Source organism: Sipha flava, unplaced genomic scaffold, assembly GCF_003268045.1.
Source record: "Sipha flava isolate LNK unplaced genomic scaffold, YSA_version1 1_pilon_pilon, whole genome shotgun sequence".
Classification (NCBI taxonomy): domain Eukaryota; kingdom Metazoa; phylum Arthropoda; class Insecta; order Hemiptera; family Aphididae; genus Sipha; species Sipha flava.
This window is the reverse complement of record NW_020272783.1, coordinates 3,996,521-4,016,542: the sequence shown is the minus strand read 5'-3', so window position 1 is coordinate 4,016,542 and position 20,022 is coordinate 3,996,521. Positions and strand designations below refer to the sequence as shown.

At 25.2% G+C, this 20,022-nt stretch overlaps 1 protein-coding gene across 1 annotated transcript in view; it reads left to right on the top strand.

The window, feature by feature from the left end:
* The window catches only part of LOC112681937 (low-density lipoprotein receptor-related protein 1B), a 39,416-nt gene extending 24,556 nt beyond the window's left edge, over positions 1-14,860 (top strand). Inside the window, exons 40-69 of the mRNA XM_025552310.1 lie at positions 1,191-1,319; positions 1,387-1,583; positions 1,886-2,072; positions 2,138-2,266; positions 2,397-2,666; positions 2,766-2,968; positions 3,035-3,440; positions 3,512-3,706; positions 3,908-4,113; positions 4,171-4,332; positions 4,576-4,740; positions 4,817-5,085; positions 6,094-6,195; positions 6,996-7,145; positions 7,220-7,539; positions 8,518-8,775; positions 8,844-9,109; positions 9,189-9,376; positions 10,309-10,532; positions 11,799-11,969; positions 12,036-12,154; positions 12,210-12,434; positions 12,497-12,626; positions 12,742-12,890; positions 12,956-13,064; positions 13,217-13,463; positions 13,610-13,858; positions 13,922-14,089; positions 14,172-14,295; positions 14,352-14,860. Of these exons, the coding sequence (XP_025408095.1) occupies positions 1,191-1,319; positions 1,387-1,583; positions 1,886-2,072; positions 2,138-2,266; positions 2,397-2,666; positions 2,766-2,968; positions 3,035-3,440; positions 3,512-3,706; positions 3,908-4,113; positions 4,171-4,332; positions 4,576-4,740; positions 4,817-5,085; positions 6,094-6,195; positions 6,996-7,145; positions 7,220-7,539; positions 8,518-8,775; positions 8,844-9,109; positions 9,189-9,376; positions 10,309-10,532; positions 11,799-11,969; positions 12,036-12,154; positions 12,210-12,434; positions 12,497-12,626; positions 12,742-12,890; positions 12,956-13,064; positions 13,217-13,463; positions 13,610-13,858; positions 13,922-14,089; positions 14,172-14,295; positions 14,352-14,507 (5,873 nt within the window). The 3' untranslated portion in view covers positions 14,508-14,860. The remainder of the gene's footprint in view (positions 1-1,190; positions 1,320-1,386; positions 1,584-1,885; positions 2,073-2,137; positions 2,267-2,396; positions 2,667-2,765; positions 2,969-3,034; positions 3,441-3,511; positions 3,707-3,907; positions 4,114-4,170; positions 4,333-4,575; positions 4,741-4,816; positions 5,086-6,093; positions 6,196-6,995; positions 7,146-7,219; positions 7,540-8,517; positions 8,776-8,843; positions 9,110-9,188; positions 9,377-10,308; positions 10,533-11,798; positions 11,970-12,035; positions 12,155-12,209; positions 12,435-12,496; positions 12,627-12,741; positions 12,891-12,955; positions 13,065-13,216; positions 13,464-13,609; positions 13,859-13,921; positions 14,090-14,171; positions 14,296-14,351) is intronic.
* Positions 14,861-20,022: the final 5,162 nt, after the last annotated feature.

The following is a 20,022-nucleotide window of genomic DNA, read 5'->3' as shown; positions in this document are numbered from 1 at the left end:
TTGAATTGGGTCTAATTATATATTCACTAATAAGTTTATCCAATGTTACTTTTGATGGGAAATATTTCTGTATTTGAATATGAATATGCTATTATTTAATTTAGATATATTTTACATAGTATTATCAATATTTTTTAAGGTTTTTCCAAAAATAATTTAAATTTTATTGCTTTACATCCTAATATATACTATTATTATCTGTTTAACTTTGTCACTAAAACCTTTCATTATACTAACAAAATGTGTTTTCTAATGAAAATTAAATACTGCTCTATAATTTACATAGAAATTGGTTAGAGTTGTTTTTTTTTTTTTACTTTAAATGGTTTTTAACAAATTATTTTTTAATTATACACTATCCTCGCAAAAAGTTTTTCATCATTGAAATTGAAATATAATCTATTTAGTAGTTACTGAAGAAATCATGCACAGATAGTACAAAGGATTTCATTTTATGCGTAGTTGTAAATAATTATTCTGTTAATATGATTGAGTGTATTGGGTTTTGAATAATTTATGTTTTTATAGATGTTACATAAATGTCTTATATTTTTGATTATTAAGATTATTCAGTTGATCTAGATAATAAGAGTTGTAGATAAAGTATTAGTTTTAATTGGAATACAAGATATGGAAGCAGTAGCACAGGATAGAGACAGGTGGAAGCAAATTTGTGGTGCGATAATGGGCCTTAATGGCCTTTAATAAATTATGAAGAAGAAGAAGAATTAATTTTATCATGATGTATATTTATTTTTTTTTTTGTGTGGAACAAAATCAGAGAATAAAATCAAATTCCCAATTAATGGAGGTGTACAAAAATGTTCAATTATTTACAGTTTGCTTAAGATTGGAAATTGTCGGGTGTGTATTGATCGAGTGGAAAATACAGTTATTAGTGGAAAAATAAAGAAAATAAGGTCAAGAGAATGAATGTACTAGAAATTGGATAGTTGGCTTTGTTGTGGATAAAATTATTTTGGAATTGATTATTAAATTAAATTGTAATTAATGGAAATATTTTACAAATGGATGGATGTAAAAATTTAGTTTTGGAAAGTTGAAGCATAACTATCTAGTAAAGCTACAAACATTTTTTAACTATTTAATGTTATTAAATGCATTTTTTTTTAAATTTGAATTGGTTTTTATGTAAAATAATTCTTTAATTAAACGATCCTATGTTTTAGCTGTTAAATGTAAATCATCTGAATTTTTATGCAAAACCAAGGATGATACTTTTGAATGTTTACCAGTCTCATGGCAATGTGATGGAGCTTCAGATTGTTTTGATGGTTCAGATGAACTTTTAAATTGTTGTATGCTATTTATTTTTTTTGTACTAATATATTTTGTATCCAAATTAAGAATTTTTTTTTTTTACAGCAAGTAGAAATTGTCCAATAGGTAATTTCCATTGTAATAATACTGGTCGATGTATACCATCTGCTTGGATCTGTGATAGAGATAATGACTGTGGAGATGGTTCAGATGAGAATGAAGAAAGATGTAGTAAAATATTTAACAGTACAACTTGTTCTTTGGACAAATTTCAATGTGTTAATAAGAAATGCATTTTTGAGGTAGATATTTTATAATAATGTAATTAAATTGCTTATTACAAAATCCATTTAGTCCAGAACTTAAAATGTTTGAGAAACTAATAAAAAATTCCCCTAATTTATGTCACATATAGAATTTCTACTTTAAATAAAAATTTCAAAGACACAAATAAATAAATAAGACGCACAAAGGGAGTTTCTGTACAAATCAATGCATTTATTAACAAAATGTCTATCTTTTATGGGGTTCTTGTAATAAGTAATTAAATCATAAACTAAATGTATTCATATATTTATTAACATTTTGAATTACTTCAAATAAGGCTTATTATTGTGATGGTCATGATGACTGTGGTGATAATTCAGATGAGCCTGATAATTGTAAGATATGTGATGCAGTTAAAGAATTTACATGTGAAAATGGTGCTTGTGTATTACGAACTGATGTTTGTAATGGACAAAATGATTGTGGTGATAATTCTGATGAAAATGTACATACAGAAGAGTGCAGTAAGTATTAAATAAGTAATATATTTTTGTGTAATTTTTTATGTAATTTCTGTAAATTCTTCTAGAAAATTATAGAGACATATCTTGTTCATGGCCTAATCATTTCTTATGTCGTAATAAAATATGTATTGATGCAAATCTGACTTGCAATGGACAAGATGATTGTGGAGATTTCAGTGATGAAAATAAGTGTAGTAAGTATTTCTTTATATATAGTTATTTTACTGATAATATTTACTAAAATTTTATTCAAATAGAAAATGTCATTGTTCCTATTTGTCTATTAAACAAAAAAAAAAAAAAAATAAATAAATATTTTTTTAGATATAAATGAGTGTATGTTGGAAAATGTTACCAAAGTATCTAGACCTTGTGAACAATTATGCATAGATCATCCTGTTGGTTATGAGTGTTTATGCCTTCCTGGATATAAGTCTGTAGGTTCATTGTGTCATGATGTCAATGAATGTAATTCTACTGAAATAGTAAAACCTTGTAGCCAAATATGTTACAACACAATTGGATCTTTTAAGTGTGATTGTACTGCAGGATATACATTATTACCAGATGGTCGTTCATGTAAAGCTTCAACAAGTAATATTTAAAATTATATTTTTTATCAATGAAAATTAAAACTGGTTGCAAAGTTTTAAAAATTCAATTAAATGCCTTATTCTTATTTTTTTTTTACAGTTGAGAAGCCAATGTTAGTTTTTGCAAGTAAACACTATATTAAACAGATTGATTTACGAGGAATGGAAACTGAAATTTTAATTAATAATTTAACTAATGTTGTTGCTGTTGATTATGATTATTCTGATAATTGTTTCTATTGGTCTGACATAACCAATCAAGGCAGTACAATTAAACGAAAATGCAAGGATAATTTAGTTGAGGTAAGGTACATTTTTAAATATGAATATATTTTCTATTTTTTAACCCTTTTCATTAATGGTTTTTAGCGATTGCATGGTCCAGTAATATACAGTCCTGATGGTATTGCTGTAGACTGGGTTGCTAAAAACTTGTATTGGTGTGACAAGGGCAAAGATACAATTGAAGTATCTAAGCTTAATGGTCAATTTAGAAAAGTTCTAATAAATAAAAGTTTACAAGAGCCTAGAGCTATCAGTTTAGATCCTATTCGAGGATATATGTATTGGAGTGATTGGGGAGAAGTGCCTTATATTGGTAAAGCTGGAATGGATGGTAGTGAACCTAAAGCTATATTGAACGAATCATTGGGTTGGCCAAATGCTTTAGCAATAAGCTTAAGTACAGAAGAACTTTTTTGGGCTGATGCTAAAGAAGATTATATTGCTTATTGTGACTTGAATGGTGGAAATATGCGTGTAATCGCAAGCAGAAGTAAATTAATAATTAAAACATTCATAAAAATTGTTTGTGAAATTTAACTGATATTTGAAATGTTTTTCTAGAAATGAATCCTTCTGTTAATATACATCATATTTTTGCAATTACATTGTTTGAAAACTTTGTTTATTGGTCTGATTGGGAAACAAAAAATATTCATAGATGTCATAAATATTCAGGTCATGATTGTCAAAATGTTACATCACTTGCATATAGACCAATGGATTTAAAAGTTGTACATCCTTTGTTACAACCATCAAGTAAATCTATTATGATTATATTTTATAGTTTATAAATCTTAACTTTCTGTGTACAATTTAAACTGTTTTTATGATATTCTTGGATTTAGTAAAAATGTGTTTAAATATTATATTAACTGGTTTATTATCAAGTTTTATAAAGAATAGTTTTTTCTGTATTTTTAATTTAGTTAGTAATTATTTTTTTATTTTATAATTTAGGAGCATACAACCCTTGTGAAAAGAACAATGGTGGGTGTAAAGCTTTGTGTCTTCTATCTCCTAATTTGGGAAGAACATGTGCATGTCCTCAAGATTTTATTCTTGCACCAGATAATATGAATTGCATGGCTAATTGTTCTTCATCTCATTTTGTTTGTGCTAATACATTTAAGTGCATACCTTTCTGGTGGCATTGTGATAAACATGTAAGTTTATAACTTGTTGTATTTGGAATATATTTTAATTACCGTAATATTTTTCAGGATGATTGTGGTGATGGTTCTGATGAACCTGAAAATTGTACAGACTTCCACTGTACACCTGGACAGTTCCAATGTGCAAATTATCAGTGTATACATCCATCAAAATTGTGTAATGGTATACCAGATTGTACAGACAATTCTGATGAAGAGGATTGTGAAAACGTAATTAAAATAGTATATAATATGTAAAGTAAATTATGATGTATTGTATTTTCTAACACATTTTAAACTTTCTTCTATTTACCTAATTTAACTCATATTTTTTTTATACTTATGTAATTTTTTTATTACAAAATAATAACATTTATAACATTTTAAGATGCAATTGTGTTACTAGTGAAGTAATTTAGAAATTTTGGTTTAGTGCTTTACAAGAATAACACATTTTTTTTATAAATTTTTTAGTATACATGTTTTGACACGGATTTCAAATGTCAACATGGTTCTCAATTAGGCAAGTTACCAAAACCAACATGTATACCAAATCATCTAAAATGTAATGGTCACAATGATTGTTTGGACGGGGAAGACGAGAAAGATTGTAATCTGAAAAAATGTGGCGTAAAAGAGGTAAAACATACATTAATTTAAATTGAATATTATTATTATTATTTTTTAATTTTGAATATAATTTTCAATTTTTTAGTTTAAATGTGAAATAACTGGAAAGTGTATTCCAAAAGTATTTATGTGTGACGGGGAACATGATTGTGGTTTTGGTGACACTTCTGACGAACCAGAAAATTGTACTTCTAGAACATGTGCTTCAGATGAGAGACGTTGTAACAATGGTCGTTGTATTCATTTAACATGGATGTGTGATGGCGAAAAAGATTGTCCTGATATGGAAGATGAACCACCTTCTTGTTTTAATGTTACATGTGACCCAACATATTTCAAATGTGCTAACGGAAAGTAAGTATATACATGTATATAATATTATAGTGTATTATTTATACAAAGGTATGTAATATAGTGAGTGAAAATAATTTTAAATGTTGAGTTTATTAAGGATATACAAAATACAAGTGTATTTGATTATACATAAATTATATTATAAAAATGTATTATATCATCCCAATTTTTGACAGAATAATATGAGTATATTCCATTAGTTTTATCTCTAATGTATCAATAAGGCTTAGGAAGTATGATGTAATTGTAGTTTTTGATTTTTATGTGCAATTATAAATAATGCAAACATTATTAATCATTATACATTATTAATGTATATATATATATATATATATATACACACATAATCTATTATCATTGAATTTTTTACATCCTGATAAAATTTACTAAGGCTTAATTTTATGATTTAAACTTTATTATTTGAGGTTTATTTAAAATAGTTTTGTTTAGAAAAAGATCATTTTTTTTTCAATTTTTATTGAAATACAATTTTAGATAAATATTTTAAAAATCTTAAGAGATAAAATATATATATATATATATATTTTGTCAACAATTCAATAAAACATAATATAAAATAAAAATTGAATTCAGATAGTACTTTATGAAAGCCATTTTATGATTTTCTTAGTAGTTCCATAGATTAAATATTTATTTTTTGGTAGTTTTGATATTAAATAAAATAAAAAAAGAAGTGAAAATGATTTATAAATTGAGGTTTATCGATTATTTATGATAAGCTACCTAAACTATTTCTCCAGTTTAAAAATGTTGTTGATTAGTGCCTGTAAAAGTTTTTTTTGTTCTAATAGTTTTTTGTTTTAAAATTTAAAATGATTATTTTTACAAATATTTATGGCTTTTAGATTTTTTACACCTTAATTTGCTCATAATTGTTTTTTGTTTAGGATTTTTGAAGTATAACTAAGTTATTTTATTAATTATTTGGACTAATTAATTACTGCCTTTGAATCATTATAAGTAATTATTAACAATTGTTTTTACTAGATGTGTTCCAGGTCGTTGGCGATGTGATTACGAAAATGATTGTGGCGATAGATCTGATGAAATTGGGTGTTCACCAAGAACATGTTCAGAATATGAATTTAGGTAATTGGAAATAAATAATTTGTAGTGTTTAGATGCTCATCAAAAATATTTATACTTTATTGCTATTTTGTGTGAAAATTAATTTTTTTAATATAGTTATTCTATAGTTTTCCTCAAAAAGTGAATACCTCATTATTATTTTTTAATATAATTTAATAATTTTTTATATCTTATAATAACCATATGATAAACCTTACACTTTTTTTTTGTTTTGAACTTTTTGATTTAGTGGATTTCAGGTATTAGATCAATAACTTTGCTGCATATTTTTGATTACAACGTGTATTTGTGTTTGTATGAGTGAAACTTATGCCAAGTGAGAGTGATGTTAGGAGCATTAGTGCATACATTATAGACCAAGGTTTAGTCGACTTAAAAAAATTGGGTTGTGGGTGATGATTATTTTTATAGATCTTAAGGGCTGGTGTTGGTGAATATTATAATTTATATCATTGTTCATGCATATATGGTGTATAGTTATATATTATTGTGCGATTAAGTTTATTTTAATATGAGTGGGTGGGTGGTCGCTATTAGCATATAATTGACCTATGTTGGTATAATTGAATGTTTGCCACTGGTTGGGGTTTCTTTTCTTTGAGTGGCCACTTTATTCGAAAAGTGTAACTGCCAGTATTAGCCTTATCTGTTTTATCTCAATTGGCATCCCTTAAACTAGGCTTTTATAAATATATTTACTTTAAAGTGTATAATCATAATTGAAAAATATTAAATTGTTTTGAAAATTATTTTGTTAAATCAATTTTTTCAAAAATTTGAAAATATATGTGTATTAACAGATGTTCTGATGGTCGATGCATTCCAGCCAGTCAAAAATGTGATGGTAAATCTAACTGTTCAGACAATAGTGATGAGGACGAATGTGAATCACATGTAATTTGTGGTGCTGATGACTTTCATTGTAATGGTTCTTATCATTGTATTTCACCGTATGTTATAAATATATATTTTTTAATATAACTGAAATATTTTGATCATTACTTAAAATAATTTTTTTTTTAAGAAAATGGCGATGTGATGGAGATCAAGATTGTCCTGATGGTTCTGATGAGTGGAATTGCACAGATAAAGTTGGAAAGGGATGTTCAATTAGTCGTAATGGTCAATTTGTTTGTAATAATGGTGATTGCATATCACTTGGAAATAGATGTGATGGTGAAGAAGATTGTGTTGATGGCAGTGATGAAAATCGAACTATGTGTGCATTAGTTGCTTGTCCACCTGGAAAATATCGATGTGATAATAATAATTGTGTATTTAACACTAACGTTTGTGATGGTTCTGATCATTGCGGTGATGGATCCGATGAAACAAAAATTGCATGTGAGTATTTCCCTATAAAATAATAAAATTGAATATATTTTCAATTATAAATCTTTTTAATTGACTTTGAAGTATAATATTTAAAGTTTTATTTAAATATTCATAAACTACATTTTTAGGTTCTGAGTGAAATGGAAAATGTATTGGTTTGACAATGATATATGCTATTATTTTTTTTGTATATTTGTGTACACAATTTCAACTATAAAGATTGTTCTGTTTATCATAACCATAGGATGTCTCAGCTAAGAAATGTTTAGTTAATTCTTCGAGGGGTCATTTTATGAATTTTCCAACAGTTTTCTTAACAATTGCAAAAATTGATAAAAATGACAAAAAATGGCATAATGTACAGTGTATAATAAAATGTTTTTCATGATGATTCAAAAAATAATTGTGGAGATTTATAATTTCCAATGTATGATAATGTATGGAAATATTTTCAAAAAATTGACTTTTTTAGCTATTAATAAACATTTGAAAATTTCATGTTTTCTTAGTTGTTTTTTTTTCTTTTGTAAACTGTTGATGATATTTTGGTTTAATAAAACTGAAGAATTTAATGCAATTTCTCATTAATATTTCTTATAGAAAAATAAAAAATTATATCCATTTGATTATTAAATTTTAACCCAACAACATAAATTATAAAAATCCGTTATATAAAAAATATAATATATATATATAATATATTATAAATATAATATATATATATAATATATTATAAATATAATATATAAAAAACTCAGGTCTGAAAGGGTTAAATAATTGTAATATAAAACTACCTTGATTTACTTCAAAGATAAATAAACTTCATTTTATCATTGTTATAAATTATTGATTATTTGATATTGATGAGTAGTTAGGTAAGTAAAGCAAAATAACTTAGTGTAGTTTTTATTTTGTCATCTCTTGTAATTTGAATTATATTAGTTATGTAAAATATGTTTATAATATTTTAATATTCTTTTAATTAAGGTGCAAGTGCTAGTCAAATTTGTGATTCAAGTAAATTTAGATGTGCAAATGGTCAATGCATTAATCGACGTCTTCGATGCGATGGACACTTTGATTGTTCTGATAACTCAGATGAGCAGTTATGTAATGTAACTAAATCATCATGTCAATTTGGAACATGTTCTCAAATTTGTGTACCCAAAAAGAATTTAACTCATTCATGTCATTGTGCACCTGGTTATAGCGTATCCCTCCCTAATAAATCATGTCAGGCAATTGGTATGTATCAATTTAATTGTTTGTAAATTTTTTGATATTTGATTATTTTAAAAGTTATTTAATTACAGGTGTTTCAGCATTATTAGTTGTGGCTAGTAATGAAGGAGATATTTTTTTTGTTGATCCATATAAATCTCATGAAAATGTATATAATTACTCAGCTGTTACATTACCAGCTCATAAAATACATTCAATTGATATATTATGGACAATTAATGCAACTTATTTGTTTTGGAGTGATCATAATTCTAAAGCTTTATATTCTACAGTTATTGATCATCCGGTTAAAAAATCAAATCGAACCACTCGGGATGTGACAAATATCAAACAAATTGTTAGTTACTAATTATGTTATTTTATTTCTTAATTGAAAAATAATTCTAGACTTCTCTATATTATTTTTTTCTATTTAGGTCCTAACTGATGGTACTCCTGAAAGTATTGCTGTTGATTGGATTTCAAAGAATTTGTATTGGATTGAAAATTCTAATCGAACCAAAGCTATTAAAGTGGCTACAGTAGACGGAAAAAACATAAGGACCTTAGTAAAACTTGAAGCAGATCGTAAACCTCAAAACATTGTACTAGATCCTCAATCTGGGTATGATATAATTTTATTTTATAAAAAATTAATTAAAAATTAATTATTTTTAAATATTGATGTGATTTCAAAATTATTATTTTTAAATAATAAAAACATGACTAACTATTTAATCTAATTTAAATTTGGTAAAAATTAAATATTGATTATTATTTATTTATTTAAAATTGTTAATAACCACATAAAAATCCTTCTGATTATCTTTAATAACCAGGGATTGGAAGTTCTAGCAAATGCATATTTTTCTTGTTTGATCTTAGAACATTCAAAATAAGATACAAATATGTTTCTCATTTCTCGGATATTATACACAACTTTTAATTTTGCTATTTTTTGCATATTTACGGGTTTAATTGCTATTTTCTAGTATATTTTCACATAATGTACAAAATAATCACATTTTGTTGATAATAATTGTATTTACTTTGTTATTTTTTTAAAAAATATTTTAATTATTGGAAACAAATAGACCTCATCAAATATTATTTTATGTTTTCATCGAAAATTTGATGTATTAATAATTAGTGACGTCATTGTTATTCCATTATTATATTATTGCATTCGATTATTAAACATTTTAATAATCTAGGATAATTTCCAAGGTAAATATATAAAATAATTTAATAATAAGTATATTTTTACTAATATATTTAAATAATTTAACATTTTTGTTAACAGTTTATAATTCAATTAGTCCAGACTGTGTCTAATGAGCCCAACAATTTGTAAAATTACATTTTTTCCAAGTTAAATGCATATTTTTTAATTTTTCGTGCTATTTATAGCTCATATTTTAGAGTTTTTAAGTGCATATTTAAGAGCTATAAAGTAACATTTTTAGTGCTATAACTTCCGAGCTCTGTTAATAACTTATTCAATTATTTTGTTGTGTAGCCGTCTCATATGTATGATGTGTTAATTTTTATTATTAGGTCAATGTATTGGTCTGATTTAGGCCGTAAACCTCATATTGAAATATGCTCAATGGATGGTTCTAACAGAAAAACATTTATTAGTGATTCTGTTCGAAGCCCAGCAGGCATAACAATTGATTATGCTACACGTCGATTGTATTGGTCTGATACAAAACCATACACTATAGAATCTGTTTCTTTAGATGGGAAGGGACGAAGGGTTATACATAAATTCCCTAAAGGTAATTTGCGTTTTTTTTTTTCATATTAATTTAGTTTTAGTATTTGTGTTAATGATGATTACATATGCCTAAGTTGCCTAATATTACATGTTATATTTATACATTTCTTGAAATTTTTATAATTCTCTATTATTAAGGAGTCTCTTATTATTAAGTGTTATTTAATTTTTTTCAGTATATACACCAATCGTATTAAACTTATCTGTATTTTTAAGGCACCACATTGTGTGGATATTTTTATGGACTCTGACTTGAGTTTAAACACTCGTTTAAAACTACAAACCAACTACAAGTGTAATTTTTATTCCGAACAGGATTTTATTTGTAATACTACCTTTCCAAGAATACTCTGATTTTATTTGAAAAAAATATAAATTCTTCATAAAATCAGCATTGCTCATAATACACTTTTAAAATAATTTTTATTTGAAATATTGCAACTATTTTAGTATTTTGATTATTTCTAAAGTAGTATTAAAAATTAATTTTACATCAACCAATACATTAAATCGGTATTGAAAAAATCTATCTTAGTTTTCAAATCTAATGTCAGATTATATATTTCAGTTTTTGATTAAATTTAGAATGAATTTTATTCAACCTAAAATACACATATATATGATAGGCCTTTAAATAATATAATGCAGCGGTTCCCAAACTGTGCACCGCAATGCCCTAGGGACACCACGACCACTTTCTATGGGTACCGCGGTCTACGGTTCATAACAAATAGTTTAAAATGTATAAAATTGTTTTTCCTTATTGTTTCCGTAAAAAATTTATAACAAATAATGTAATATTTTCTATTGTATTTTCGGATACTCTCTTTTTAACCTTATAATATTTTTATGTAATAATTATAATCACAATAACAATAATTTTTATTTATTTATTTTTTAAGTTTAAAAATGCATTAATTTATACTTGAGTTAAATTTTAATAAAATTAATAAAATTGATTATCAATAAGTTTTTTTTTTTTTTTGTTCTGTTTTAAATATTATTCACAGCTGGGCACCGTGGCTAAGTTGGGCCCAAAAAAAGGCACCACGGAAACAAAAGTTTGGGAACTGCTGATATAATGTAATGTTTGTACATAAAAATTGTGTTAAGTGCAACAGTCTGATTGTAATTTAATACTTATAATAAACATTAGTATGAATATGTATTAGTGCTAATAATACAACAATACTAATGATAATTATTATTTTTCCTGTTATAATTTTTGAATTCCGATTATAATTTATAATTTATAATTTTTATTTAGGTAAACATCCAACTAATATTGAGTTATTTGAAGATTCAATTTATGTATCACTTTTGACTACTATTGTAAAAATAAGTAAGTTTGGAGATAAAAATATGACAATTTTGTCAAAAAACATCTTCAGAGCTACTGATTTAGTTATATTACAAGAGAATAAACATCCAAAGGACTGTAAGTGGTGTATATATGTATTCACATTTTAGTGTATGTATATATTAAAATATTTTATTATTGTAGTGGTTAACTATTGTGTTATCAATCCATGTCATTCTACCGCATTATGTGTTTTGAGTGCTAATCCAAAAAATAGAACTTGTCTTTGTGCCGATAACCAAATGGAAGTTCCTACATTTACAGTTAGTAACATATTTAATCTATAAAAAATAGAGTTTTAATCATTTTTATTTATAGGACATTAAATGTGTGCCTAAGCAAAACCCATCTTTTATTTGTGAACCACCATGCAAAATGGGTGTTTGTGTTGCAAATGGAACATCTAATCTAGGTAGTTGTAAATGTGACCCATTTTTTATTGGAGAAACATGTGATAATTACTCATGTCATACATTTTGCTTCAACAAAGGAATCTGTTATTTAGAACCTGGACCAAATGCTGAAAATGATTTTATAGCCAAGGTGCTATTGTTATTTTTACTATTATTTTACTTATCATTATACAATTGTTATTATTTTATTAGTGTAAATGTTCATCTAAATGGACTGGTGACAGATGTGATATTCCTGTACCTCCAAGAGGTTGTCCAGGCGGTTGTTGGAATGGGGGCAATTGTATTGACAATATTTGCGACTGCCTACCAGGTTTTACAGGTCCATAATTAATACATTTTTAATTTATTTAGTCTTTTTCTTTATACATTTCTTCATTTTAAAATTTAAAATTAAATTGATTCTGTATTACATAGCATTGAATTAATTTTTATAGGTAAAAATTGCGAAAAATGTGTGAATATTGATTGTAAAAATGGAGGAATATGTATAATATCTGATTCTGGTCATGGTGAATGCCAGTGTACTGCTGGATATAGAGGGCCATCATGTACTGAATCAGACTGTGATAACTACTGTGTTAAAGTAAGTTATATCTAACAGTAAATTAAAATTATTTTTATAATAATAAAATTATTTTTATTTTTTAGGGAACTTGCTTTTTAGATCCTAATGGTCCTCATTGTAAATGCCATAGCGGCTATATTGGACAACGTTGTGAATATAATGTTTGTGCAGACAATACTTGTTTAAATGGAGGTAAAACATTGAAAGGTTAACTGAGCATCTCAATTTTTGTGATTTTTATTAAAATTCTGAAATCTAACAAATTATAGATTACTTAGATATATTATATAATAATAAACTTACCGATTATAACATGTGATATTAATATGTATTTATATTTATAGGATCTTGTTATATAAAGAACAATATTACTGCATGTTTATGTTTACCACAGTTCAAAGGTCCAACTTGTCGTATCAATATTTGTAACTGTACATGTTCTAAAAATGATCATGAATGCCATACACATTGTCATCCTAATTGGAACCATCCTATATGTGATCAGTTAAATGCTACTAAAAACTTGTGTCATCCTGAAATGTGTAAAAATGGTGGTACTTGTATCATTGTCAATAATCAACCATCTTGTAGGTAAATTAAACAAAAAAATCTATATACTTTTTATAGTAATTTTATAGATATTTATAAAAAAAATTGGATTTGTATCTTTTTTCAAGTTATTGAATTTATTATTATTTATAAAATCATAAAATCACTAATCCATTTCTTTTTTTTAGGTGTGTTGGTCTTTGGGGCTCACCTGATTGTAGTAATATAATTGTAGATTCAGGTTCATGCTTGGGCTATTGTTATAATAATGGTACATGTTATCTAGAATCAAATTCTGGAGTTGATGAACCTAATTGTAAATGTAGTCCAGGATGGACTGGACAACGATGTAATGATCAGCTCACTTGTTCAAATTATTGTCAAAATGGTGGTACATGTATTGAACCTGAAGAAACAAATGGACAATTATCATGCCAGTAAATATTATATATAATTTAAATATTATTAATGCTTTCAGATCAAAATATTTTATTTTTTAGTTGTCGTCAAGGTTTTGGTGGAGATAGGTGCATAACCCTGTTAATAGTTGAATACTCGTCTTCAGATAATAATCATGGTTTAAGTGCATTATGGATCATATTCTTAATTGTTATAATGTTGATTGTTGTTACTGGTACTACATATTACTTCACCAAATTCAGAAGAAGGTAAATTTAATATCAAATTTGTAATTATTTGAATTTTCTTTAATTTTTCTAAAATTCAAAAATTATGTCATTTGATTTGTAGAGGTCGTTCATTTTTGCATGTAAGAATGCAAGAAAACTTAGAGGTCAATAATCCAATGTACATACAGGATGAAATAGATGATGAAGATATTCATTTAGAACGTGCTTTTCCTTTACAAGAAAAGGTAATTTTTAAGTCTCTTAATCTTGTAATATTTATACTAACAGGAATTTTTAACAGCCAAGTGGACATTTTGGAAATCCAGTATATGATTCCGTTTATAGTGCTGGTAGTAGTACTTCGGTGACTGGTAGTGAAGAAAGTAAAGGTTTATTACAGAGTACTAATTTGATGAATCAAATATTATCTCCAGAAAATAGCCATGACGAAACATAATGGTACATGACAAATTATTTTACTTTTTTTTACTTTAAGTTGTATTCTGGTTATTATAATTTGTAAAAAAAATCTTATGAATTATGAACATAAGAAAGTTAAATTTTAATTGTTCATCATATTCTTTGTTATTTGAAAACAGCTACTTGTAGATTATTATTTTAATTTTTTCATTGTATAGCTATTGATTATCATTACTACTAGTTCCTATTCCTAGATGAAAATACCTGTATGACAATGTAAATTATTTATATAAGTATAATAATTATATAGAAAAATTTATCATGGAAAAAAAAAATAAAAAATCATACTAAATCATTTATATCCAGACACATAACATTTCAATTGTTATTTGAAAATGAAAGTCAGTACACTCTGTAATTACATTTTTTTTTGTATTTTTTTTAGTTCATAATTTAAGAGTTCAAATTTCCCAATCAAAATTATTTTTACAATTATTGTTTTATTCTGTTTTCTATTTATAAGTATGAGTATATTTATAAGAATATCGTTTTTTTTTAGACAGATTTTACTATAAAAGAATTATGGTAAAGTAGAGTCAGTTTTTAAATTTATTTGACAATATTTTAAATTAAATTACATTTTTCTATACCATCAGTTCTTTGTATTTTAGAGAGGATAAACATTTTTTTCTATTACCTGATATTGCTTATGAAAATCATATAAATTTATATTTTTAATTAAATTCTTGACAAATTATATTTTATATTATATTTATATGGACCAGTAAATTTGTGATTAAATTGAAATCTCTTGCCAATTTCAAATGAATACAAACTAATGTTACCAAGAAAAATGTGATTGTATTGAATCACTTGTATTTTCATTGGTGTAAAGTAAACTTACTAAGAGTTGTTAAATGAAAATAAATTATAAAGTTCAATATTTGGGTAAAACATTAATTACAAATTACATTATTTTTTATCAACAATTTGTTTTTATAAATCATTTTCAAATTAACGATACATTTGAGATTGGTTAAATGTTTTTAAATCAACATGATATTTGATATAGGTAGCTTATTAAGTTTTATACTTTGATGTACAAGGTGTTTTTGTTAATGAAAATCAGTCAATATTTTTTTTACATAATATATTCTCATTAAAAATTTAAAAATTTAAACCTAATAAAATTTAATTATTTAGTACTAAGATCTTATATTATATAAAATAGCATGAAAAATTGTGATTTATAAAAAAAAAATTATGTTATTCTAATAATTAAAACTAATATTTTTGTAGTTTTCTGATTATATTGACTGATCTACATTAAGAAAATTGCTCTGTTTATTAATGTTTATTTGAGATGCATTGATTTTTAATTGAAAATAATTTATTATAATATTAATTATACATGGTTTTGGACTATTTTTACATAATTTTCTCTATAAAAATTATTTATGCTCTTTATAATAAAGTAAATAGGCCTACAATTAGTACCTATTTAAGTGTCCTTACTGCACTAACTGCCATTATAGAAAAGGTTATTTCCTTATCCATATTTAATTTTAATAATATATTATAATATTGAACTTTTTTAAATAATTTTATTTTTTGTTTTATTGTCATTATGACCATTTGTCTGTACTTCTTGAAATATCTTGTAAATCGTTTTGGATGAGTTTAAAATAATAACATGATGTTCACATGACCTTTTAACATTAGTATAGATGTCCATTTTCTATATACCAATTTGCAATTCAATATCTTAATTCAAGATTTTTACATTTTTTTAAGTATAATGTTAAAATAAATATTTTCATTAAAATCTGTGCCAATAGATCATTGATTGATTTATAGATATATATAATTTATTTAACCATTTTAAATTCTGTATTAGGAGTATATATTTAATTACATTTTTTCTTTAATTGAAACTAAGACTTATAGTTTATTTTTTGCTCAAATATGATTTTAATGTTATTAAAAATATATTTAAGTTAATTATTAGTTTAGTTTGTGTCAAGATCTGATAGATTTTATAGTATTTTACTTAAAATTATTTTAACAAGTATCCTATTTAATTCTAAATTATACCATTATACTTATTGGTTGATTAAAAATGTATCTATTTAGACATCATACAATTTCCCTACTCATATAGTTATGTTCAAAAATTCATCGATTTTTAATAAGTAGGATTAAGTATAATCAAAAATGAAATCTCATTCTTATACTATTAGTGGTCTTGTAATTTTCTCATTTACATTCCATAGAGTGATTATTATTAATTTATTATGTAATTGTTATTATACATTTTCCAAATAAGATGTATTTCATTATTATTTTTGATGTTATTTTAAATACTATAATTATAATAAAAATATATCCTGCAGAATTCTAACTTAATTGAGTAACCAAAACTAAAATATTTTAATGGTTTGTCTTCAAAAATGTTAGAATTTTGCTGGACGATAAAATTAATTGTAATATTTTTATACTATTATATACAAATACGAGTATGTATACTTATGTGTATAATATAAACTGGTTGTGTAATTATTTTTAATTTGATTAGAATATATTGTAAAACATATTTATTTATAAAATATGTTTACATATCTGGAAAATAAATTTGGGTGAATGTTATTATCTGAATTAATTGTTCATACAACTAGTCTTACTGTATACTGCTTGTGATTAAATTTTACAGCTCTTTTTTTTTTTTTATTTTTTTTTTTTTTATAGTAATTGTTGTGAATAATTTTACAAGACTTTCATTTAAAATATGCATGAACATGTCGTAAGGCAATTTGCAATATATTTTATATGACCTCAAACTAGATCAAATTTTTAATTATAAAGCTGTATTATAATAATTTTAACCTATGTGCCATATTTGTGACAAATAATTTTACCTTTTTTATTGTATATGTAAAACTACTTATTTTAATAAATAATAATTAATTCTTGTATATTTTGTGAACTTTGATATACTTTAATTTAAATGTTTGCTAATTATCAATTACAGGTTAATATATTTAAACAAACAATGCAATCAAAAATAATATAAAGTAGGTATTTAAATTGGTCAGTTTAAGTAGTTAAATAAAAATATCATTGCATTATAATATCTTTGTATATGATCATATTTTATCAAAACTAATACTCATTATATTTATATTAATAATTATTATAATTCATTAGTTTTGGTATTGGATAAATTCAAGTTACATACAAATCTAAATTTCTTATAAAATTTATAATAAGTAAAATTTAATCAACTACTAAAATGTGATAAAACAAGTTTTTGTTCATTTAAAAGATATTACGAGTAGATAGCTAAAGGTGACTAAATCAAATTTCCAAATGTTTTTTTGTTAATTAATATTATTTTTGTTACTTCCCTCTCTCTAAATTGTTTTGATGCTTACATAACTATTTTAATTATAGTGTATAAAATATTAACTAAACGGGTTATTCACAGTAATTTTTAACATTTAACCAGTTCCGGCCCTAGAGAGGGGGGGGCAAGCGTTGCGATCGCACTGGGTGCCGCGCTTGTATGGGGCCCCACAAGGGTATATTTATGGGGGGGAGGGTGAGCGGCTGAGGGGGCTTCAACCCTTCTCTCGGAAATCCAGGAATTGTTTATTAAGTCTGCTTATTATGTCCTATCAGATGTAAATCGTAAAAGTTCAATATAATTTTATAAAGAATTATTAGTAACAACGAACAAGTTATTCATGTAAAGGGTCTGACGATTTTGATCGTAACGATTATACCATTGAGATTGGTACATTGTGCTTAATTTTGACGTACGGTACTGCTGCATTATCGTAATTTCGATTTATTTTACCTAGAATTGATTTACAGATATACAAGCGTTGTGGCGTCTCAATCACCGTATAATTTTTATACGAACCCCTATGAGCTAAAACATTTCCGAGAAGTAACGGTGACGATCGATAACACTATCACGGTGATCGGTTTACGTCGTATAGTTGTTAATTGTTTTCGCTATTATAGGTAAATTTTGTATAATAATTTTCCAACTTTTGTTTTTAATTGTATTTAATTTTAATTTTAAATTAAATTTTATCCGAAAGTGTTAAAAAAATAAGATACAAACATCATTATAAAATCATTATATACTTCGCTTCAATCAAAATCTAAAAGTGATCATATGAGGAAACATTTGTGTTTACAGACAGGTAATTCGTTATATGCGCAATAAAAATATAAAATCAAAGTGAACAATTTAAATTTAGAAATATTCATATATTTACCAAATATTTTAGTAACTGTTAAATTGTACGGGCTGCGCGTGTTTATAACCATTAAGAAACAAAAAAGATAGAAGGGCTTCAGCACCCCCAGTTTTTTCATTGAAATTGCGCCCCTAATTAAATAGAAAATAAAATCATTAAAAATGAAAAAAGGAATAATATGCAAAATTAAAATTAGTTTTATATAATATTTTTATGTTATTAAAGTTGTATAAAAAATTCAAAAATCATCAACGTCTTTCTCTTAGTTAAAAGTTATCTTACTAATTTCTATAACCTTGATGACTTTAAAAACCTGTAATCCATTTACTTATCGATGAACTTTCTTGTGTTATACTGAGCGTCTGTATAATAATGTGCTTAATCTGAAAATGTGCGTTCGTGCTGCTAAATTGCCTGTACGAATCCCCGTGATAAAATTTCGATTGTTTGAATCATTAACGGTCGAAGTACATTATTTAGGAATATAATATTATAGGATGATTAAGCGTTGTGGCGATGGGTTGTCGAGGGTATTTGAACATTTATATATATATACTAGAACGTTCTAAAAAATCATTGTTCCCAAAAAATTAAACCTATTATCACGTATGGAACCGAGATTGCTAATAGCTGTACATTTTTAGACAGTTTATAAATCTTTAAACATATATTTTTGTGTAAAAAAAAAAAAAAATCGCTAGATTTTCATATCTCTAGTGATTCGGAAAATCTAAAAACCTAGTATTCTACCTTTTGATTTATATATTTCGATTTATACCTTTCAGAAAGCCGAAATTATTATGACGACGTCAGTATTCAATTAAAGAAATGAATTCATTCTGCAATTCTTACTTGGGTACATGGCTCACGTCAATCTAGAATACAAGACTTATCATGTGTAGTTACTGTAATTTTAAATTCAAACATGCCAATTGCTATATCAGTATCATTGTCAGCCTGGCCATGGCCACGACTGAATTTTTTTCGAAGGGCTGCCATTTATAAAAATTTATAAATTATCATAATAATCATTGTTATTTATATTAGTCAACTAAAAAAATACTGCTATAAAAAATAAATCATTGTGCAATTTGTATATTAAAAAAATATTAAGTTGTATACTATACGATATTTTTTATTTTATTTATATCATGAACAACTTTATAGTATTATAAATAATTACGCTAACTATGTAGTTGAATTAATTGTTTGTGTTGGGTACATCGCGTTTCGTAATTTTCTCTCGATCATGGTACGCAAAACCGTTGTAGTCTCCGACGAATT